This window comes from Balaenoptera borealis, assembly GCF_965194805.1.
Source record: "Balaenoptera borealis genome assembly, chromosome: 3".
Classification (NCBI taxonomy): Eukaryota; Metazoa; Chordata; class Mammalia; order Artiodactyla; family Balaenopteridae; genus Balaenoptera; species Balaenoptera borealis.
Genome location: NC_138866.1, coordinates 12063125 through 12086555, shown reverse-complemented (window position 1 = coordinate 12086555; position 23431 = coordinate 12063125). Strand labels below are relative to the sequence as shown.

Genomic DNA, 23431 nt, shown 5'->3' with positions numbered 1-23431 from the left:
GGCCCGTGAGCCACAATTACTGAGCCTGCGCGTCTGGAGCCTGTGCTCCGCAACAAGAGAGGCCGCGATAGTGAGAGGCCCGCGCACCGCGATGAAGAGTGGCCCCCGCTTGCCACAACTAGAGAAAGCCCTCGCACAGAAACAAAGACCCAACACAGCCACAAATAAATAAATAAATAAATAAATTTTAAAAAGAAAAATTATACAAAAAAAAAAAAAAAGATGCAGGTAAATGTTCTGTTACTTGATCTAAGTATTATTTACACACTTGTGTTCACTTAATGAGAATTCATTGAGCTATACTCTTATGATCTGTGTGCACCTACACGTGTAACCCTTAATAAAAAATTCAAACAACGATAAAAAAGTCTCTGCTAAGATACAGCTACTTCACATTAAGAGCTACCTAATACAGTGACCAGACACTGGATTATCTTGGAATTTTCTGTTTGCTGTCAGGCTACATGCTTCAGTTTGGGGCTCTCAGACTATGGTCACCATATGTAATAACACATATAGAAACAGTGAATCCAAATATTTGATTTTAAAATTCTCTCTATAAAAAATTAGCTTTAAAATACAAAAAATAAGCACTTCAAATTAAACCTAATTGAAGTACAACTGTATTGCTTTAGGAAATTATATCAAGTTCTGTACTTCTAACATGATTTAATAGAAGGAAAGAACAAATTGTACAGTCAAATTTAAATAAAATTATTTTTTAAAGTCACAAGATGAGTCAAATTCTACATGGACCAAAAAAATTGTAAAATGGTCCCATCTAAGATTATGCATTTCCCTGCCTGCCCATCCCACCCCCGCAAACTATCCCCAACCACTTCATTCATTCATTCATTCATTCGGCTATGCCGGGTCTTAGTTGCAGCACTCAGGATCTTTGCTGCGGCGTGCGGGCTCTTTAGTTGCAGCACGCAGAATCTTTTTAATTGTGGCATGTGGAATCTTTAGTTGCGACACGTGGGATCTTTTGGTTGTGGCATGCAGGCTCTTAGTTGTGGCATGCGGGATATAGTTCCCTGACCAGGGATCAAACCTCGGCCGCCTGCATTGGGAGCATGGAGTCTTAACCACTGGCCCACGAGGGAAGTCCCCCCAACCATTTCTTTTTTTTAAAAAAAAATTTATTTATTTTTGGCTGCATTGGGTCTTCGTTACTGTGTGCGGGCTTTCTCTAGTTGCAGTGAGTGGGGGCTACTCTTCGTTGCGGTGCGTGGGCTTCTCATTGTGGTGGCTTGTCTTTGTTGCGGAGCATGGGTTCTAGGCGCACGGGCTTCAGTAGTTGTGGCGTGTGGGCTCCGCAGTTGTGGCTTGTGGACTTCTAGAGCGCAGGCTCAGCAGTTGTGGCTCACGGGCTTAGTTGCTCCGCGGCATGTGGGATCTTCCAGGACCAGGGCTCGAACCAGCGTCGCTTGCATTGGCAGGTGGATTCTTAACCACCGTGCAACCAGGGAAGTCCCCCAACCACTTCTTTCTCATCAAACTTTAACCAAAGTTGGACAGAAGTTCACTTTGCTATAGTCAAAGTTCAGTGGTATTGAAATTTCATGATTTCAAGCCCAGACTTTATTGTGTTGGGATCCGAGGATGAACAAAATGCATCTTCAGTTTTACCAAGATATCTTACAAAACCACCAAGGGTAACTTTAACCAAATCATTCCCTCACTGTCCCCAAAGTCTTCAGGACCTCCCTGTGCCAGGTAGCATTCTAAGCACTCCTAACTCTGAGATAGACACTTCAAAATCCTCAAATACAGTGGAGGAAACTGGAGAACAGAGATAATAAGTAACTTGTCCAGGATCATACAGGTAGTAAACGGTAGAGCTGAGATTCAAACCCAGGCAGAGGTTTCAAGTCTGTACTATTACCACTTCCTTAGGCCACTTATTTGGAACTTGGTGATTCTTAAACTTCAAATATCCTGAAGATGGTTAAGAACCAGCAATCACAAAAAAACCATAACGAATGTCATAAAGTCAATTCTCAGCATCTTTCCAGTATTTTCACTAATTTTAAATATAATCCCAACAAGTTTGGTTATCATTCACAGCTGTAAACGCATAAAAGTACCAATTCAGATGGCACAGTAACCTCACCAAGAGCAGTCAGCAACAGAAGCGATAACAAAAACGAACGAAATCAGGCACCAGAACTAAAACAAAAAACCCAAACAACAAAAAACTCCAGCAGTTGGTGGCCATATAGCACTAGGGTTTAAGTTAGGGATTGGCAAACTCTAGCCCTTGGGCCAAATTCAATCTGCCCCAGGAGCTAAGAATGGTTTTTACATTTTTAGATGGTTGGGAAAACACAAACACACACACACACGAGAATATGTGAGAACATAAAAGACCTGCAAAGTCTAAAATATTTACAGAAGGACTTCCCTGGTGGCGCAGTGGTTAAGAATCCGCCTGCCAACGCAGGGGACACGGGTTTGATCCCTGGTCTGGGAAGATCCCACATGCCACGGAGCAACTAAGCCCATGCGCCACAACTACTGAGCCTGCACTCTAGAGCCTTCAAGCCGCAACTACCAAGCCCGCACACCGCAACTACTGAAGCCTGTGAGCCTAGAGCCCGTGCTCTGCAACAAGAGAAGCCACTGCAATGAGAAGCCCACACACCGCAATGAAGAGTGGTCCCCGCTCACTACAACTAGAGAAAGCCTGCACAGCAATGAAGACCCAACGTAGCGAAAAAAAAAAAAATCCTATTTTAAAAAATAAAATATTTACAGAAAAAATTGTTTACTTTAGATAAATAGCACCATATACATCTTAGATGCTCAAGGAACACTCTTGATTCATTCAAATATTTATTGAGCACGTGCTATGTGCCAGACACTGGGGATATATCAATAAACATCTGTTGAGTTTACATTTTAATTTAACAAAGGGCACTCCAAGTGACAACTCTGAAAATGGAGAAACCAAAATTCCAAGAGGAAGTGGTTGCAAAGTCATTTGTAGGCAGATAACCCTACATGCACAGCTTTCCTAGGGCCAAAGTTGGTTCCCTGGCTCTCCAAACCCAGGGACCTAGAGTTAAATGTATGTAGAGGAGGGGAAGGGAGTGCTCTGGAAAATGTCATATTGAGCTCAAACATTCCCAGAATGGACTGTGTATGAGATGGACAATGGGCCCTATGGTTACAGGTGCTTTCCATACTATTGAAATATGCCTGAAGAACTTTAAGTCTTCATTTGCTAAGTACCTATAAGTTGATAAGGGTAAATGTGTTCTTGAAGTAGGTTTAAGTCTACATTCATGCTGATAATTCAGGGTGACTGCTTTCAGGTAAGTAGATTTTCATTAGGCTAGCGTCCAGCTTCTTTTGATCCCATGGTTAAGCAGCTACCTTCACTGAACTCTATCCAAACTAGGTACCAATCATTATTGTTAAAAAAATATATTGCATAATTCTCAAGAAGTGATGTGGACAAATTTAAAATCTTCAGCGTTGAACCATCTTGTCCTACAACAAAGCTTTTGAAAATCAGTCATAAAAATATGCCCACTCAAGGTTCTCTTCATCCAATCTCCTTAGCCAGGCAGCTAAATTTCTCTTGTCCAGGATTCATATAACATGTCAGTCAAGTCAAAAGATTAGTGATAACCATACCACTGAGTCCTTCCTCACCCACACATAAAAACTGGTCTATTCTAGTACCAAAGTTTCGGAAATGTTTTCTATAAAGAAAAGCATTCCATAACAATTTGGTTAGATTTATACTGCACTTCCTTTGTCTTTGATTGCTTTATCTGATTGCTGTGTGTGTATTTTTAAATGGACAAGTGTTTAACGAAACAAAATCCCTTTGCTCCTACTAAATAACAGCCTCACCAGCAACCCTTTCCAAACACGAAACTATTATGAAACAAGATATGTGACAAAGTTGTCCTGAGGAAGGTTTCACTCACACCCAAGTGGTTTGATAACTGCGAGAAAGACGAGTTTCTCCACATGCCACAAACATTATCTTCAAGCGCATGGTCATGGAAGCATCAAAGCAAAACAGGCTAGGCAGACAAAAACAAAATTATTCCTGCCCACTCTTAATACCTAATAAGAAAGCTGGCCTCCTGATCCGGAAAGATGCCACTACCAAAAGCGACGAAACCCAAACATCTCATAGCAAAAACTCTTGTGACGACTTCCCAGTTCAGGGGCGCACGGGGTTTCCTACTTCACTTCCCTAAGGGTCACGCCCTCCGTGGGACGAGCCAAGGTCCCTGCCGCCGGGATGCTCACGGACCCAGTGCAGAAGGATCTGAGTGTATGATAAATTCCAATTTAGAATTGAGGAGCCCAGAGAAGGAAAAGTTAATTCTTCCAAAGGGTAGGACTGGGAGAGCGGGGTGGAGTTGGGAAGGGTAGAGGGAGGTGTCCAAGAGGTGACTAGCTAGAACCTAGGGAGAGTGGGGGAGAGGAACTGGAGACGGACTCCCACGGAAAGTGGAGAGAAAGCGCGGAAGCCACCCCCCTCTCTCGTGCCGCCGTCCCTGCCCTTATATTCCCTGCGGGCTTCCCAGACAGCCCAGGCCCGGGTCTCCTCCGGCTCCTCGGGCACGGGCCTTAGGGTGCAATGGGGGCATCGGTGAAACTCCCCTTCAGGTGAAGCTCCTCCCGCCCGGCGAGGTCGGGATGGGGGCATCTCGGGCCCCACCCAGCTCCCCGGGAGGCAGCGATGCCGCGCCCCACGCCCGCCACCGCGCCGCAGACAGCTCCCCACCGAACGCGGACACTCACTTTTTCATGGAAGATGGACTCCATGTTTATTTGTCTGGAGCCAACGGCCCCCGCGCCGAACCAACCCCCTCCAGCTCCGCCCCCAGCCCCACCCCTCCGCCCACCATCCCCCGCCCCGCCTCGTGCCACCCCTGCCCACGTGCCTCGTGTAGACCAGTCACCCCCGAGAATGCGAGTCACGTGGGGCGAAGAGGCGTGAACGCCGGGGCGGTAAACTCCGGGGCACGTGACCTTTGTAGCGCGTCCTCCCATCTCCTGTTATCCCCCCGGCTGGAGGATGATGCAGCGCCCCCTGCCGTGTGGAGGATCATCTCCGCTTCCCACTCATTGCGGTGGATTCTTAGGCTTCGGGGGGATTGGATAAGAACCACCCGAATTCTATGTTCTTTTTGTTTTCTATTTTACCTTGTACTTTCTTTTTATCACATTTGCATACAATTATTTAATATCTTTCTCCTCCTCCTGCACAGAAATTCTCATTACATCCCTGAATACTGAGCACTTGTGTAAAAATAAGAGTTAATATTTACGTAGGGCTTACTGTCGGTGGGCACTCTTGTAAGTGCTTTGCATATATTAACGAATTTAATACAGCAAACTTTGATGTAGGCGTTATTATCCTTATTTTATACATGAGGAAGCTGAGGCATGAAGAGATTAAGAACAGCACAACTAGATAGGTAGATAGATAGTTTGGCTGTAGAACGGAGAGCTGTTGGCGTAAAAAAGGGAACTGAAACCACAGGAGTGAATATAATCATCTTGGGGAAAAGGAGGAGACTGAGAAGAGGATCTCACAGAGCCCTGAGGGTAGAGAAGGCATAGCCTAGGAGAAGGGAGGAAAAGCAGGAAGGTGTAACGTTATGGAAGCCCCAGGAAGGAAACGTTTCAAGGAGCAGTCAGTGTCAGTTGCTGCCCAGAAGTCCAACAACATAAGGACTTACAAGAGCCAACTAAATTGTGTTGCTATGGAGACCATTGGTGACCTTGGTGAGTGCAGGTCCAGAGGAACAGAAGGGGCAGTGGGAGGGAAGGAAAGGAGACTGCCAGCGAGGACCAGGTTCTCAAGGGGAGGATTCAGTAACCATTTATCCAATGTCTCTGCATGTACAGTCCCGTATTGGAGATAGTCTGTGTTCTTAAGAAATTGTGGCCTAACTGGGGAAAGAAATCATGGTCTCATGAAGCGAAAAAGTATGCAAACCAGTTTTTCTGATTTTTTTTAAAAGAAAATGTGTCTATGTAGAGAAACATGTATTTCTTTTTTCATGCATATGCATTACAAATCTCTGGAAGAATATACAGAAAACCCAGAGGTTACATGTTTGAGTGGTAAGGGAACTAAGGCAAATGGGGGAAAGAGTGGGAGGGAGACTTTTCACTGTATACAATTTTAGTCTTTTTTTTTAAAATAAATTTATTTATTTATTTTTTGGCTGTGTTGGGTCTTCGTTGCTGTGCACAGGCTTTCTCTCGTTGCGGCGAGCGGTGGCTACTCTTTGTTGCTGTGTGCGGGCTTCTCATTGTGGTGGCTTCTCTTTGTTGCGGAGCACAGGCTCTAGGCACGCGGGCTGCAGTAGTTGTGGCTCGCAGGCTCTAGAGTGCAGGCTCAGTAGTTGTGGCACACGGGCTTAGTTGCTCCGCAGCATGTGGAATCTTCCCGGACCAGGCCTCGAACCCGTGTCCCCTGCGTTGGCATGTGTATTTTTAACCACTGCGCCACCAGGGAAGTCCCTAGTCTTGTTTTTTTGAGCTAATTAATGTATTACTAATTCAGAAAAAATATGTGATTGTATTCATTTCCTGAGGCTGCTGTAGCAAATTACCACAAACTTGGTGACTTAAAACAACAAAATTGATTTTCTTATTCTTCTTGAGGCCAGAAGTCTGAAACCAAGGTGTCAGCAGGGCCATGCTCTTTCCAAAGCCTCTAGTGGAGAATCCTTTCTTGCTTCTTTCAGCTTCTGGTGGCTCCTGGTGTTCTTAGCTTGTGGCACCCTAACTCCAATTTCTGCCTGTATCTTTACATGGCCTTCTTCCTTCTGTGTCTTGTTTGTGTCCTCTCTTCCTATAAAACACCAGTGATTGGATTTAGGTTCCATCCTAATCCAGAGTAATTTCATGTTGAGATACTTTTAACTAAATACATAAGCAAAGACTCTGTTTCCAAATGAGGTCTTTGGTTCTGGGTGGACTTGAATTTTGGAGGGTAATGAATGATTCAACTCTCTACAGTGACTAATTGCTTATTAGGATGTAAACGACCCCAAAGGACCTTATAGTTTTGTTCATTTAGCATGTAGAACAGTGCTTGGCAATATTTAGTAATGTTGAATTACTACTAATCGTTTCATTAGGCCTTCCCACCTATTGAGCATGTGATTAATAGCAAGCATCATAAAATGAAAAGATCAGTGCCTGGAAGTCAGAATGCAAATTCTGGGTGTGGCTTTGCACCTGAAGCCATGTGTGAGTTGGGTATTAGATTTGCTGCATTTCCTATTCTGATAACTCCACTTGCTATTCGGCACATCCCAAACTTGAACTTCATAAGTTAACTCGTATTGTTCATCAAAACTCAATGACCGGGCTTCCCTGGTGGCACAGTGGTTGAGAATCTGCCTGCCAATGCAGGGGACACAGGTTCGAGCCCTGGTCTGGGAAGATCCCACATGCCGCGGAGCGACTAGGCCCGTGAGCCACAATTACTGAGCCTGCGCGTCTGGAGCCTGTGCTCCGCAACAAGAGAGGCCACGATAGTGAGAGGCCCGCGCACCGCGATGAAGAGTGACCCCCACTTGCCACAACTGGAGAAAGCCCTCGCACAGAAACGAAGACCCAACACAGCCATAAATAAATAAATAAATAAACTTATTTAAAAAAAAAAAAAAAAAAAAAAAAAAAAAAAAAACTCAATGACCACACTCTCCAGGAAGCATCCCCGGCTCTTCAACTAACTTAGAAGTTCCTGTCCCTCCTCTGAGCTCCTGTATGTGCCTGTATCTTACTTGGTACCTTTTACACAGTATCATAACAGTTGGTTTGACCATACATCTTCGCCAATACCCTCTAAATGTCTTGATGGCAGGGCCCATGTCTTATTTGACTTTGTATATCTTGTAGTCAATGCCTTTCAAATGAATTAATGAAGCTAGCATCTGGGAATCATTCGTGATTCTTTTCCCCGCATTCTTCCACTTCACATTTTGTTCCAATCAGTCCGCAAATGTGCATGTTCATGGCTCTTTCCTCTCTTGTCTGCTTTGCTACTGCTTAGTCTTCTTGGTCTCTTGTGTATTCCAGGTCCAGGATCTCTGAATTGGTCTTCTGATTCCAGCTTCAGTATGTTTAATTCATAGTGCTGTCAGTAATCTTTCAAAAAATGCAAACCTCACCAGTTTTTCTTTGTCTTAACAAATGGAATGTTACTATGTATCAGGCACTGGGCCTAGAGCCATGAGAGAGACAAACAGTCCGACTTTCACAGAGCTTATATTGGGGGGGATCCTTAAATAATTACACAATACTACTCTATTTGAAATCTTTCAGTGGCTTCCTATTGCTGGATTAAAAAGTTTCTTTGTGCTCTGGACCTGTCTGGCTTTATCTCCTGGAATTCCCTCTGCTCCAGTCACACCAGCTTCCCTTAACTTCCGGAAAGTCCTCTGAAGAAGAGTCATTTGTGCCACCACTATACCTCGCACCTGCCTACATTAAAACCCTCATTACAGCACACTGGACTTACTACTTTATATGCCAGTGGACTATCAGCTTTTGAGGGTCAAAGGAGTCTTACTCTTTATAACAAGGGTTGGTGCAAAAAAGTGAATAAATGCACAAATTTTGGGGGCACAGACAAGTATTACAATAGTTCAGCAGGAGACAGTGATTACTGAGCCAATCAAGAAGGAGTTCCTGGAGACAGAGGACATGAAATAGATGCACTTCCAGGAGACTTCTATTTCACCTTGGTCAGTTTGACTTCTCTCTAAATCTACCTCATTGAAATTTTATGTTAACAAGCGAGATGGCACAAAGTTGTATCTATCTTCTTGAACATTGTCTCTTTTAAACTGGCCTAAATTTTGTTACCCCAAACCAAATAGTTTAACAGAATTTCAAACAACTGAGGTTTTAAAATTTATGTGTGTCATCTTAAATGTCCTGAGTTCTGAAAAGAATCAGTGATAAGGGAGTATCATTTCATTGTAATTTTACTTCTCCTAAATTCAAGCTTACCTGAAACAAATAACATTTGCTTTCCAAGAAGAGGTAGTTGAATATAACAGATGACATATGTATATACCCAAGAAACCATCATCATAATCAAGAAAATGATTCCTCCAGCCCCTTCCTGGACCACTCCCTGGCAACCACTGATCTGCTTTGTTACTATAGTTTGCAGTTTCTAACATTTTATATAAGTGGAATCACATAGTGTGTGCTTTTTGTCTGGCTTCTTTCATTCAGGATAATTAATTTGGAATTCATCTATGTTGTATCAATAGATCATTTCTTTTTATTGCCGAGTAGTAATATTCCATTATATGGATTCAATACAATTTATCTATCCCTGTGTTGATGGACATTTGGGTTGTCTCTAATTTTTGGCTATTACAAGTAGAGCTGCTATGAACCTTCATGAAGATGTCTTTGTGTGGACATATGCTTTCTTTTGGCATATATGCATTTCTTTGAGGTAAATACCTCAGAATGGAATGGCTGGGTCGTATGGTAGGTGCATGTTTAACTTGAAACTGCTAAACTGATTTCCAAAGTGGTGCAACTTCTGGCAGCTACATTTTCCATTCCTGCCAGCAGGGTGTGAGTTCCAGTTGATCCACACCCTTGCCAACACTTGGTAAGATCAGTCTCCTTAATTTTAACCATTCTGATAGGTGTGTAGTGGTTTCTCATTGTGGTTTTAATTTGCATTTCTCTAGTGACTACTGATTTGAGCATCTTTTCACGTGCTTGTATGCCACTCTCATATGCCTTTTTTGGTGAAGTGTCTGTTAAAATCATTTGCTTTTTAAAAATCGGGTTGTCTTATAAGTTATGAGTTTACATATTCTAAATATAAGTTCTTTGTTGTGTGTATGTTTTGCAAATATTTTCTCCTAGTCTACGGCTGCATTTTCATTTCCTTAACAGTGTTTTTTGAAGAAGTTTTTAATTTTGATAAAGTACAATGTCTTGGTTTTTAAAACTGGTTCATGCTTTATGTATTGTATTTAAGAAATCTTTGCTAAATTCAAGGTCACTAAAATTTTCAGCTATTGATTTCTGCCAAATAAAATCCTAGCATCATCCTTTTAGAGCGCTTTGAAGAACATGGTTTGAAAAAATTTTTCTGAAAAATTGAGCCATATGATTCAGTGATTATTTTTTAATTACTAAGTGTGTCTGTTACTTGAAATGGGAAAGATTATTTCAGCACAAAAAGACTCACACTTCAAAGTCTTCAAATTAAGTAATGAATGTGTTTTTATTTCTCTTATAATTTAAAAACTGTGAACATTCTGTAATTCAGCAGCAGCCTTTACTTCCAGGTGACTTCTTCACTGGGTCTTAATTCCCTGCAGGGAAAGAAAAAAAAGGAAGAAAAAGCAAAAGTGTAAATAAAACTTTTACGAGAGGATAAAAGGGAAAGTCAGAAGAATATGGATTCAGTATTTTATATTGTATTAAATTGACCCATTTAAAACCTTTTATTAGATTCAACATATTCATTCTATTCTCTCATGATTTTAAACTTTTACCATCTCTTCCTTTTTCCAGATTAAAGAACCGTAATTTCTTAGTCTATCTTTATATGAAAGCAATTATCCTCTCAGTGAGTTCATTTAATGTTTTTTATATTCTTTCTAGCTCATTTTATCTGTCTTGAAATCCCTGGCTGGAACCTTCTCTACACAACGCCTTTGGCTGCTGCTTGGTTCTCTTATCCCTTGAGCTTCCTCCTGCCCGGCCGCACAGTCAGTGGCACACACCCTGTCTTGCTAACTCGAACTCCGGTGCCATCTCCAGAGACACAGTGGGACCAGGTAGCTGCCAGTTGCTATTTGATCACCCAACCACCACGTCTAAAGCTCTCAGCCAGTGCTGCTGAGAACAGAGCACCAAGCCACAATTAGTGCCATTGTTTTCAGCTATATCATGGCCTAAGTAAGACAGTGTATGATCATATATGTTAAAGCACATAGAGGAGGCTCTGGCAAGCTGGTTTAAGACTGTTTCTACGTTAAAATGTACCCTGACTTAAAAAAAAAAAAAAAGACTTTCAAAGATCTGAAATAGCCTGTTCAGAAACTAAAGACTTGTTTATATTCCAAAAGTAATCATAGAGTTTTGTCTAAGGATTAAGCAACAAACAAGACTACAAAATAATATCACTTAAATCTAAATCCTCGGGGGGGGGGAAAATTACCCCTTCTGTTTATTTTGGCACAAATGACATTAAGAAGAATACTTCTAAAACCTGACTGTTGGTTTAATAAAAAAACACAAAAACTAACCTTTTATATAACAGACTCTTGTTCCGGAAGGCAATAAGCTTTTCATCATTCCTTCTGTCTAGGTAACATCCAACGACAAATCCCACAGGGACAAGTATATGTACCCAGTGGTCACGCACAATCTGAAGTAAGTTCATCTTGAATGCTATAAAAAAAAAAATTACCAGAAATATAACTGCCTTTGAAGTACCTTTTAAATCACATCTGAAACAGGAAGCTAGCTCTAAATATAGGATATAGATGTTAAAAGCATAATAAGCCTCTTTACATTTGTTTGGCATCAGAATGTAGTATACTACTTAAAATCTACTTGATGAAGATTATATAGGTACAATGATTAGTATAAAAATTATACTGCACTAAAGTCAATTTACTACCTTTTATTTCTAGCTCCACCAGTGATCTGATATAACACAGGAATGGAGAGAGTATTAAAAAAATTCTACCTGCAAAAGCTGAGTATTTGCACCCTCCTAGTATTGGTTTAGAACCTTTACATTTGTAAAATATTTTTAGAACCTCTAACAATGTTAAACCAAATATAATAGTATTTTGTCAGAAGCAGAATTCTTTCAAGTTGTAATTATTGAAAACTATTTTTTTAAAACTAATTTTTGAAAGGAAATGAAAACATATATGAGAAATTTAAAAAAAATCATATTGAATAATGTCACAACAGATCTGGATATCAATTAAATGACTCTACAAAACATATGGGGACAGAGCAACTTACTTTTGTAGAATGACTACTAGGTACCAGAGCCATCATATAGTCCAATATATAACACAAAATATTGTTATCCTTATTTTACAGATAAGAATACAGCTTAACCCAAATAGGTATTACGTGTAGATCTGGAATTCAAACTCAGGTTCATTCCAAAGCTCTAGCTCCTTCTATCATATCCAAATGCCTCTTGTAGAGACCCTTCCCCTAATTGATATTTATGGTACTTAAGACTTTTTAAGTGTTAGGAGTTTCTAAAAGGCAGAAGAGGAAGACTTCTTCATAGAAGAACTAGAAGTCATCATATGGAAAATGAAATTTGCAGTAATTCAATAAAAACACAGTTGAATCATCAATTTTCTGTAAAAATTTGTATCTAAAGATGAAATCAAAATACATATGTATGCACATGAATCTATAATAAATCAACCCTATATTATGGCTGAGGAGACAGGACAACATCATAGAAAGATAATACATTACTGCTAACAAAAGGGCTTGGCACTACACTGTGCTAGGATTATGTAGACTGGATCCCTGCTGCTCCTTCTAGGATACTGGTTCTCACACACATTCTAATTCTTTATTTCTCAAGCTTTACTATCTAAAGGCACTGGGTTAGGAAACGGACATGAAGTTAAGTCACACAATTACTACATACTGTCTTTCACAGAGTGTAATATTACACACAGCAGATTCCAGTCTGAATATCACCGATCTAGAAAATTATGATGTAAGTAAATGAGACGTCTGAAATAACTCCCCAGCTGATTTGCTGCAAACAGTTCTTGGACATATAAATGTAAATGTAACCAATCTCACCTTATTCCTAGGAGATGGTGGTTCTTTTAGTATTGTACGTTCCCTAAGTAGCATTATTTGCATTTAGATCCTCAAATACTGTTTGATAAACATTTAGGTACTTTTTGTGATTCCGATCAAGTTAGCCACTTGTTTTATAAACTTGAGCCAGTCAAGTATGGGAATAACAATGCATGCCTTAATCAAATGATGTAACCTGGAAAGCACTAAACTACAAAATACTAGACAATATAGGTCTCTAGAGAAGTCTGGGGGTCATCTATTCTCCCACCTGTCCTTATTATGTTCCTCAAGTTTCTGAAGAGGTGTCAATTCTAACACTCAGCACAGCTGACTGTTAGATAACTGTATTTAACCAACAAAAAAAATAATTGCTGACTCTCAGCCCAAGACTTTTTAATTAATTAATTTATTTATTTATTTTTGGCTGTGTTGGGTCTTCATTTCTGTGCGAGGGCTTTCTCTAGTTGCGGCGAGCAGGGGCCACTCTTCATCGCGGCGCGCGGGCCTTTCACTGTTGCGGCCTCTCTTGTTGCAGAGCACAGGCTCCAGACGTGCAGGCTCAGTAGTTGTGGCTCACGGGCCTAGTTGCTCCGCGGCATGTGGGATCTTCCCAGACCAGGGCTCGAACCCATGTCCCCTGCATTGGCAGGCAGATTCTCAACCACTGTGCCACCAGGGAAGCCCCCAAGACTTTATTTATTTTAATTTTTTTTTAATCAGTCATCAATTTTATACACATCAGTGTATACATGTCAATCCCAAGATTGACATACCTTCTAGAGTAATGGAAATAAAAACAAAAATAAACAAATGGGACCTAATGAAACTTCAAAGCTTTTGCACACCAAGACTTTTTAAATAAGCCCATGGCTACCTGTGGGCTATAAGCCATTACTGTTGGCACTCCTCTAACAGGGCCAGAAGGCAATGCTGTCTGGCTTTACTCCAAGCAGAAGAGATGAGCCAAGCCCTTGAGACTCCTGCTGTATACAGGCTCTCACAGAGACTCTACAGGATTCAACTACCATGATGGAAGCCTGATTCCATCCCAAAGACATAAACGGCAAATCTTAGCCCCACAGGCATTTCACATTACAACTGTACAATCTACTACTAAATGGACTTTGGGACCCAGTGGCACTCAGCATAATTTGTCCTGTATTATGTCACTGGGAAGACAAAGGGATGACCAGGGAAGACAAAGATTGATGGACATAAGAAGTGAGCAAGAATGATTCCCTAGAGAAAGGATAGGAGGGGGAACGTAGACAGGCTCTTGATCACGGGCTCAAGACAGCAAGATGGCTTCATCTGATGGGCAAAGGGGAGCAAGCACCTGGGACAGTCTCTAATGAGACAAGTCTAGGCTTGGATAAAGAGTGACATCCACATGGGTGCCCTCAACGGCACTGTACATATTATTAGTGTCTTCTTTATATGAAGACCTCTCAAGAAAACTTTTGTTTTTATTTCGGAACTGGGGAGTAGCTATGCTATTCCTGAAACAAAACAAAACTAACTGGTTTTTATCTTATGGACTTAGGGAATTGAGTAACGGATGATGTATCCTTTGATACCAAAATGATCCAAAATTTTTTCCCTACCTTTAGAAAGAGCTGACTCTTAGAGTACTCTCTGTAAGGCATGGTTCTTAATGCTTTTCATAATCACCAATTCATGTAATCCTCACATTACTATACATGTATTAACTAATACAATGTCCCCAATGCAGTAGGAATATTTTTTTTCAGATGAGGAAATCCAGGGACAATCAACTTGCCTAAGGTCACAGATGCAGTAAGTGGCAGACTGGTATTAAAACCCAGGCAGTCTGGCTCCTTGGTCCAAGCTCATTGGTGCTTTACTGTCTCTTACAGTAAGTATAAAGGTCAACATTTATATTAACCTTACTTTTGGCTTTATCTCGTTTTTCCTAATAAGGGCATAACTTGGAGATATCATGAGTTTGGTTCCAGATCACCGCGATAAAGCGAACATAGAGATAAAGCGAGCCACAAGAATTTTTTGGTTTCCCAGTGCACATAAAAATTAGGTTTACACTAGAATCTATTTAAAGTGTGCAATAGCATTATGTCTAAAAATACAATGTATATACCTTAACTAAAAAACACATTATTGTTAAAAAATGCTAACCAACATCTGACAATGCAGGGTTGCCACACACCTTCAGTTTGTTAAAAATGCATTATCTGTGAAGCACGATAAAATGAGATATGCCTGTGTTACCTTTTCTTCAACCCAATTTTTTTCCGCTTAACTTCTAAAAAGAAAATTGTATATAGTGTGCATTTTTGTAAGCCCCTCTGAATTCACGCTGGAATAATATAGACGACTAGACATTAAAAAAATAAATTCTACTCTAATTAGTCCCTACAGCACTTTATATGTAGTGATCAAAAAGTGTCGACTTAACCTATAAGAAACAGTTCTGGATGCATGGAGAAACGGAACTCCCTGAGGTCTGGAACCTCGTCTTAATGAAGTATACGTCCTAGAAATCAAGCATAAGTATTACTTTTTTAAAAATTAAGTTTTGAAAAAGTGTGTTATTTTGTGGAATGGTCGGCTCAAGAGGATTGGAGACTTAGAAGAGAGCAAGGTTAGCTTCCAATCCTGAATAACAAGGAAGGCAGAACTCTGAAACTTGGACCAATCGGAGATGCTCGCGGAGAAGCAGTCCCTTCCCCGCTGCAGCCTAGGAGCCGTGAACCTAAAGATATTTTCCAGTTAGGACAGCCTCAGAGCACCCTTTCCCAAAGGCGCCAGGCGGGAACCGTGAGCGCAGCCGCCCACCTCAAAGCAATCCCTATTTCCTTGACTTTCCCTGTCTCCTTCGCTGAAAGCCTCGGGAAGGCGGGCCGTTGCAGTCACGGGGAGGCCCAGACACCCCAACCCGCAGGTACACACCGCCGCTGAGGGCGTTCCTAGAGGTGCACCCTCCCCGCCTGCACAAAGGGGACTCTCGCCGCCTCGACCGCCCCGGATCGCGGACCCACCTGAAGCCTCGGGAGCAACAACGAGACCACGACCTGGGGCGGCGGTGAGCCCAGCCTCCGGCGCCGGCGGAAGCTGCGGCCTCGGGATCCACCATTCGCCGCGCCCGCTCGAAGAGAGGGGTGGCTCCGAGAAATCATTCCTCTTCTTCCTTTCACTGCTCGACTCTCCTCATATTGCTTTTAGCTTCAACACATTGTAAATTCTTTAAAAATAAAACTTCGGCCCCAGGTGACGAGACTCGGTGTAAATGCCACCTCCTTCCTCCAGCTTAGTCCCTCCCACCCCCGAAGATGGTATCACCCTGGCTCTCCCCGCCTCCGCGGATCGCCTCCAGTTTCAAAATGGCGGCCGCCATTGAGGGGCTTCTGCTACCTGATCGTCACCGGCGCTGCTGAGCCAACCTCATCTTTTCTCGCTCTTGAACCTGGATGCGGCTAGGGGTTGGGAAGGGCAGTGGACGGCGTTGGGGGAGGACTGACGAGGCAAGTGGGGGCGGAAGAAAGCAGTGCGCCTTTGGATGGGGGAGGGAACGTCTCGGCCCTCGGGGAGAGCCTGGCTCCGACTCCGACCCGGTCTCCGCCGCGGACGTGCCCCCAGGGTTGCGGGTGCGACTGTCCTGGTCGTTTCTGGCGGAAGTGTTCAGCGAGGGAAAGAGAGTGACTTCTCCAAGGGTCTAAAGCTCTCGGTCTTTTGTGGCAGTTCCTACGATTCACTCCCAGGCTCTCCTTTTCTCCTTTTTGCTGTTTACCTCCGGCCTTTCAGTCTCTCGTCGCTGGAGGAGTTAATCCGACGCCAGCTTTGGCTCCTTAGCATTGTGGCTACCTTGTTCTCAGCCTCCTCGCTCGGGGTCTTCCCGTCGTTTCGGGTTGAGAGATCACGAGGCTACTGGGCACAAAGTAGGCGTTCTTTTTAGTTAATCGACTCCAAAGACCTTTAAGACGTTACAATGCTTTATTAAAACAGCCTCGGCCCTCCGCCCCCCGCCCCCCCCCCCCCCGCATCTCCTTTGAGCGCTTCCAGCATCATCACTCTATTTACATGCTCTTCAGTAAACAGGAGGTCAGAATAATTTTAACTCCGCCAAGTCTGGCTTCCTGTGACCAGGCGAGCCTGCGTTATCATTGCCCATGCCCTGAGTTTTAATTTTAGAACCCCTTTGACCCTGTTGTGAAACCCGTGCTCTCCCGGAATTGACCAGGAGGAGACTTTTCTCACTTGAGCTCCAGGGCTAACCCAGACTCTTTCGTTTTCCCTTAGATTTTGCATGGTTCCCCTCAGTTGTCATCAACATGCACGATCGTTATTGAGAGAGCAAGTAACTGATAGATAATTAAGGTGAAATGGTATCCGTCAGAAATCACTGCCCGGAAGGAATTTATGATACGGTGAAGGTTCATTCCTTTCAGTACACATTTATGTTGCTTTGAGCGCTGTGCTTGGTATTGGAGTTAAAAAGATTCACTTTTACACTTCCCCCATACATTTAACATCCATTCAACGTATATTCTTTGTGCCCACTTGTGCTAGCTAAAAATAAATAACATTGCCTGGAGACACCAAAATAGCTTTATAAAGGAGTAAATATTTGAGCTGGGTCACGAAGGGTCAAAAGGAATGTACTAAGCTCAGGAGGAGGTCATCCCTGGCTGCAGTACAGAGATGCAGAGACTTGAGAAGTTTTGGCGTGCTTAGGGAGAGCGGGAGAATGAATGCGCTTGAGCATGCAGTGTAAGGGCGGTTGGTGAAGGAACAGGGAGATTGAGGTAAACTTGTGAAGGACCTTGCCTTCCAAGGAAGGTGTTTAGATTTTATTCAGTATTTAGCCGGAAGTCAATGACTGCTTTGCACAAGGAAGGGGCATGAGGATATTTGTTTTTTAGGGTGGTCTCTCTGATAGCTGTGTGGAAGATCAACTTGGAACAGGAAAACTAGATGAGAGGAAATTGCAATCATTCAGGTAAGGTAATGAATGCCTCCTTTGAGGCAGGATAGTAAAGGATGTCAGACAGACATTTCTGAAATGTCAAATAGGATTCAACTGGTGGCAGCCAATTTGGTGCTAAGAGGGTGACTTCAGAATTTTTAGTCTGGGAGACTAAGTGGTTGGTGATACCATTAAATAAAGCCTAAGACATGTACCTAAAAATAGTATGGTGCCAACTTGCACTTTAGGAGTGGCAAAGCACAATGCTCTACAGTCCAAAGCATTGATTTTAGAGTCTAGAAATCTCTGCTATTACAGTAGCCTCTAGCTACATGTCGCTATTGCACACTTGAAATTGTGGTTAGTTCGAATTGTGATGTGCTGTAATTATAAAATACACACTAGATTTTGAAGGCTCAGTACCAAAAAAAAAACTCAATAATTTCTTTAATGATTACATGTTGAGATGATAATATTTTGGATATACTGGGTTAAATAAAAGTAATTTCACCTGTGAAACTTCAATGTGGCTGTGAAAAAATTTTTTAATTACATATCTGGCTTGCATGATATTTTTGTTGGACAGAGCTGTTCTAGTCTAGACTAATGATAGAGGGATTAGTGAGGAGGTGGGATTTGAGCTGGGCCTTAAAATGATGTTAGTCAACGGTGATGCCAGGGCAGCTTGCTGGCTCCCTCCATTGCCAGTTAAGGCATTCAGGTTCTGCTTTTTCAAGCAGTAGGAGGCCTTCAGAGATTTCTGAGCAAGGGATCCTATGTGCAGGGATGTTTTTGGAAGATTAATCTGGTAGTAAGGTATACGTTGAGATGAAGGAAGGAAAGGCTGGAGGCAAAGAAACAGAAACCCAAATGTAAGGTAATGAGGCCCTGTATTAAGGTACTTCCAGTAGGAATGGAAAGGGAATGATAAATGTACAAGGCATTCTCAAGGGGAGATAATCAGGAGTTGGTAACAGTCTGTTCAAGAAGTAAAGGAAGGAATAAAACAAGGAGTGTTTCAAGCCTTGGTTATTTAGATAACAATTAGGAAGCCATGTCATAGAGTTACAAGGTACATTTGAGTCTAAAGAAATTTAGTCTCAAAATAGAACCAGCAAAGTTGAAAGGAGGAAGTGTGCTGCTAAATACCTAAATACTCTCCTTTTTTATTTCCCTGTTTGCTCTGTCTTCTTTATCTAATCATGTATTTCAAATACAGAACTACCTGTATCACGTCATCTTACTTGATAAGTGATCTTAAAATGTCTCTCTGTTGCTTGTTCTCTGTTCAACAATTAGAACTGGGTCCAAAGTTTCTAAGGCCTTTCATTAGCTGGCCCTTTTCTATTCATTAGGACTTTTCTTTCATTTTTTGCTTATATGAAAGTGTGCCAGGCTAGTTTTGTCACTGGTACTCGAAGTTTTTGTTTTATGCCTTTGATCATGTTATTCCCCTGTTTTGAATAACTTTTTCTCTTTGTCTCTTTCTGCCCACAGCCTACCAGTCCTTACCAATCGAATAATTTATGATCCTACCTCTTTTCTGATTCTCAATAACATAAGCTAATGACAGTTTTTTAAATCTTATTTCCTAAGCCACATATTTCAGCCCCTGATTAGAGCCAATTTCATGTTGTTTATTTTTGTCTTTTATTATCTTTGTCCTATTTTTTTATGTAAGTTTAGACTTCCTAAAATTATGACAAATTTATTTTTTTTAAAAAAGAACCATATAGGGACTTCCCTGGTGGTCCAGTGGTTAAGACTCTGCACTTCCACTGCAGGGGGCACTGGTTCCATCCCTGGTCAGGGAACTAAGATCCTGCATGCCTCGCCACACGGCCAAAAAAAAAAAAAAAGGACCATATGTTATTCTGCCTGCTCACGGTCTTCACCTTAGGGCAAGACACAGACGTTAAATACCGTAATTAAAAACAGAAGTAAATCATTATACCGCATTCATGAGACTCTTATTTCTTTATTTTTTAGATTTTAAAGAACTCTTTCTTTGAATTCATGGTGTTTCATCCTATATACAACTGAGATACCAGTAAGTAAAGACTGTCTAATAAAGATACAGCTTTATTATATTATAAGCAATTGTAATAAAAATCTTTTCATCTATTGAAATCTGGGTCTGTCTGCAAAAAAGTTTTAACATGAACTCATTCAGTTCTACCTGCAAGAAACTTTGTATTTTCACTTCATACTCTAAATAAAGAAAGTGGGGTGGGGGGTAAGGTAGATTTGAGTAGGAAAAGTTTCTCTTAGGCCATTAATATAATTGTTGTACAGGGAGCTTTTTGGCAGGGAGATTCAAGTCCTATCCAAAACTGTATTTATAAATATTTTTCATCAGATAAAGAATTAGTAGCTTTGTATTTCTCATACCTTACAAATAGGAACACACCAAGTCAATATATTTTTAAATTAATTAATTAATTAATTAATTAATTTGACTGCGTCAGGTCTTAGTTGCAGCACACAGGATCTTTGTTGTGGTGCGCGGCCGGGCGCAGGCTTCTCTAGTCACGGTGCGCGGGCTCCAGAGCGCACAGGCTTCTCTCTAGTTGTGGCACGTGGGCTCAGTAGTTAGCGGCACGCAGGCTTAGTTGCCCCGTGGCATGTGGGATGTTAGTTCCCCGACCAGGGATGGAACCTGCGTTCCTTGCATTGGAAGGCGGATTCTTAACCACTGGACCACCAGGGAAGTCCCTAAGTCAATATATTTTTAATTTTAACTTATTTGTTTCAGTAACTATTTGTTAAACAACCACTACGTGTAAGACATGTGCTAAAATAGTAAGGATACAAAAATAGATCAAACCTAGTCCTGCATTCAGAGAGCTCTCCCAAGCCAGAGGCAATACATGTAAATAGGTAGCTGTTAATGGTGTGGTAACAGCACTAAGCTCATTTAATGCCAGCCATCTTCATTTATTCATTTAAGAAGCATTTACTGACCACCACTATGTGTCAGGCACCGTGGGGTGTTGGAATATAACTATGATCAAAATAGACCAAGTCTCTACTTTCATGGAGTCCTTATTCTGGTGTGGAGGTTAAGAGGAGAGAAGGGGATGGACAAAGTGAGTAAGTAAATAAGCAGCAAGTGCAGGTGGGCACTAAGTATTTTGAGGAAAATACACGTTATAGATGTAACTGAGGTGGGGATGGACTTTAGGGTGGTCAGAAAATGTTTCTGAGAGAATAAATTTGAGGCAGGGAAAATAATAACTCAAACTAGTTAGAGATCTTGGTGACAGTGGAGAAAGAAGGAAATACTTGAGAAATTATTATACTTGAGAAATACAATAGAAGTAAAAATGCAGGACTTACTGATGGATTGGATGTGAGCAGCAAGTTAAGGAAGGAATCAAGGATGATGCCATCAGAGGCCAGATGGTCTTAAAGCTGTGAGATCGGGTAAGATCGCCTAGAGAGAAAAGAGAAAAGAAAGTCCTGCTGAAAAGCACTGCCTCATTTAGAGGTTGAGGGGAGAAAGAGGAATTAACTAAGGAGAGTGAGGAATGGCCAGTTAGATATAAAGAAAACCAGGAGTGGGTTGACAGAGGAGAAGAGGAAGGTGTTTCTGGGAGGACGGAGCCGTTAATTTTGTTGATTGCTGCTACGATTTCCAATGATTTGGGACCACAGAAATGTCTATTGGCTTCAGTTGTATAGAGGTTTGTCAGTGACGTTGATGAAAGCTCTTGTAGTGATAGGGTAGAGAAAGACGTCAGATTTAGTAGTGTGAATGGGAGGTGAGAAAGTGGAGACACATCTGTGGACAAATATTCTGAGAAATTTTGCTGTGAAAGGGGAGCGTGGAAATGATGAAGCAGTTGCAGGGGATTGGAGAATTAAGAGAGGGTTCTTTTAAGTTGGGAAATTCTAGAGTATCTTTGTATGCTAATAGGAATGGTACATCAGTGATACGTTGATGATACAGGAGAAGGAGGGGATGATTGAAGAAGTTATCTTTAGAAGAGAAACGAGAGTGGGATTCAGAGCACATACAGGGGATTGGCCTTGGATGAGAGCTGAGCTATTTGTTCCTTACGATAGGAGACACAACAGTATACATGCAGATAGGTTAACAGATACGGTATTTGGAAAATGAGGGGTTACTGTCTGATTACTTTTATTTTATAATTGAGGAATGAGGTGAGATTATCAACAGAGAGTAGGGTGGAGAGAAGGGTGCGTGATACTTGAGCAGAGAAGAGGAGATGTGAAATGATGGTCTCAGAGATGGAAAGTCAACCTACTAAGAAAAATCAGATTGATAGGTAGGACATAGTGCCTGTTTGAGATCTTTGGCCATGAATTTGAAGAGCAAATAGCATAGTTTTGTGATTGTTTTTTTTTTCCCCTTCTGGCAACATTGAGCTGCTGGAATAGACGAAGTGAGTGATTGGAGTCAATGAGGGTTGGGATTTTGCCCGGCTTGTACAAAGGAGGGCTAGAGCAGCAAGATACTTGAGAGTATTTGCAAAATAATCATGATGGATCACGGATTGATGGTAAGACATGAGTGGAGACAGGAGGGGGTCATGGACGGTGAAAAAGTAGTCAGTGGATTAGAGATACCAGTGAGGCTAAAGGATTTTTGCAGTGGGAATTCTAGAGTAAGGAAGGTGGGAGTGAGAGAGGGAGATAGTTGAAGGTGATATTTTGAAAGTGCTGCAGCTTATTGGTCATGATAAGGTCACGGTTGTGACTGTGGTGGTGGGTAGCTGAAGTGAAATGAAGATTATTGGAGTTGAGAAAGTCAAGGAACTAAGAGGTCAGTATTGAAGCTACTCAGAGGAAGACTGAGTCAGGAACTAAAGTCCTCAGTGAGTGAGGTCAGATTAATAGATGCCAGCAATAAGGAAGAATAGGAAAGGCTCACGGTGAGCTGGCTGGGCAGCGTGACCTTCAATGGGACTGGAGTATTTTGAGGAGGAAGGAGAAGACAGGTCGGAAGCTGCAGTGAGGAGGAAGGAGCACATCCTTCCTGCTTTGGAGGTCAGGGAGTACAAGAGGAAAGAAGGCCTCTTGAGAAGCCTGCAGGAGAAACTAGGTTTCTGTGAAGATGTGCAGGTGAGGAGAATGTTCAGAGAAGAGGTTGAAGTCCAGGTGAGTGCAGTAGTTCCAGAGGGCATGCTGAAAGGGTTTCAGAGGGAGAAGAGGTAGTGGATTGGGTCCAGTTAGATGTGCACATCAGTGATGGTGCATAACCTAGGAGTCTTGGATCTTTGGCTGTGACCGAGGTAAACAAGGATGGGAGATAGGGCAGGATTAGCCCCCTGACAGCCTGTTAAGAAAGGTGGGCAGTTTACCTTAGTTTGTTGAGATGACCTTGGGCAGATGGCGAGGGATCGTGAGATATGCAGTGACCTCTCTTACTTGCGTAGTTAGCCAGGAAAGGCTGAAGCTGAGATTTGAAATGTTGCTGTGGAGTTGTACTTTGCTAATCAGTGTTTTTAATAACATCTGTTTAATAGCACACAAATTCTAGGTCCTAAATTCCAATATGTGTGTTCATGTTGTATCTTCTTGAAATATGTAGTAGGCGTCCTGACTATATTCTATCAAGTATGTGTTGAGCACCTACTATGTGTCAGTTTCTCTTTTGGGAATTACAAACATAAGGTACTA

At 41.9% G+C, this 23431-nt stretch overlaps 3 protein-coding genes across 8 annotated transcripts in view; 1 reads left to right on the top strand and 2 right to left on the bottom strand.

The window, feature by feature from the left end:
• The window catches only part of ATXN3 (ataxin 3), a 34906-nt gene extending 30026 nt beyond the window's left edge, over positions 1–4880 (bottom strand). For 2 of the 5 annotated variants that reach the window (XR_014242415.1, XM_082384566.1), the window contains exon 1: positions 4774–4879. Coding sequence is in view for 2 of the 5 variants with exons in the window: in XM_082384563.1 (XP_082240689.1) it covers positions 4774–4797 (24 nt within the window). In the remaining 3 variants the exon portion in view is untranslated. Of the gene's footprint in view, positions 1–4086; positions 4295–4773 lie in introns of all 5 variants that reach the window. The other 3 variants (XM_082384563.1, XM_082384564.1, XM_082384565.1) reach the window with 2 other exon arrangements.
• Positions 4881–10242: 5362 nt separating this feature from the next.
• On the bottom strand, positions 10243–16010 carry NDUFB1 (NADH:ubiquinone oxidoreductase subunit B1). 2 transcript variants are annotated; one of them, XM_082384643.1, is made up of 3 exons: positions 15861–16010; positions 11292–11436; positions 10243–10352 (listed from the first exon to the last, which is right to left on the bottom strand). In XM_082384643.1, the coding sequence occupies exons 2-3, from the start codon at positions 11426–11428 to the stop codon at positions 10316–10318; spliced, it is 174 nt and encodes a 57-aa protein (XP_082240769.1). In that variant the 5' UTR covers positions 11429–11436; positions 15861–16010; the 3' UTR covers positions 10243–10315. The 2 variants fall into 2 exon arrangements, with proteins under 2 accessions (XP_082240769.1, XP_082240770.1); XM_082384644.1 differs by lacking the exon at positions 15861–16010 and adding an exon at positions 12841–13429.
• Positions 16011–16182: 172 nt separating this feature from the next.
• CPSF2 (cleavage and polyadenylation specific factor 2) overlaps positions 16183–23431 on the top strand; it is a 32673-nt gene continuing 25424 nt past the window's right edge. Inside the window, exons 1-2 of the mRNA XM_082384521.1 lie at positions 16183–16343; positions 19775–19835. The gene's annotated coding sequence lies outside the window, so the exon portion shown is untranslated. The remainder of the gene's footprint in view (positions 16344–19774; positions 19836–23431) is intronic.

Excerpts from the sequence above, each read along its gene's own strand:
- NDUFB1 (XM_082384643.1), bottom strand. The coding sequence starts at position 11,428 with ATGAACTTACTTCAGATTGTGCGTGACCACTGGGTACATATACTTGTC. Across the intron at positions 10,353-11,291 it reads AAGAGTCTGTTATATAAAAG|GGAATTAAGACCCAGTGAAG; the intron begins GTTAGTTTTTGT and ends CTTTCCCTGCAG.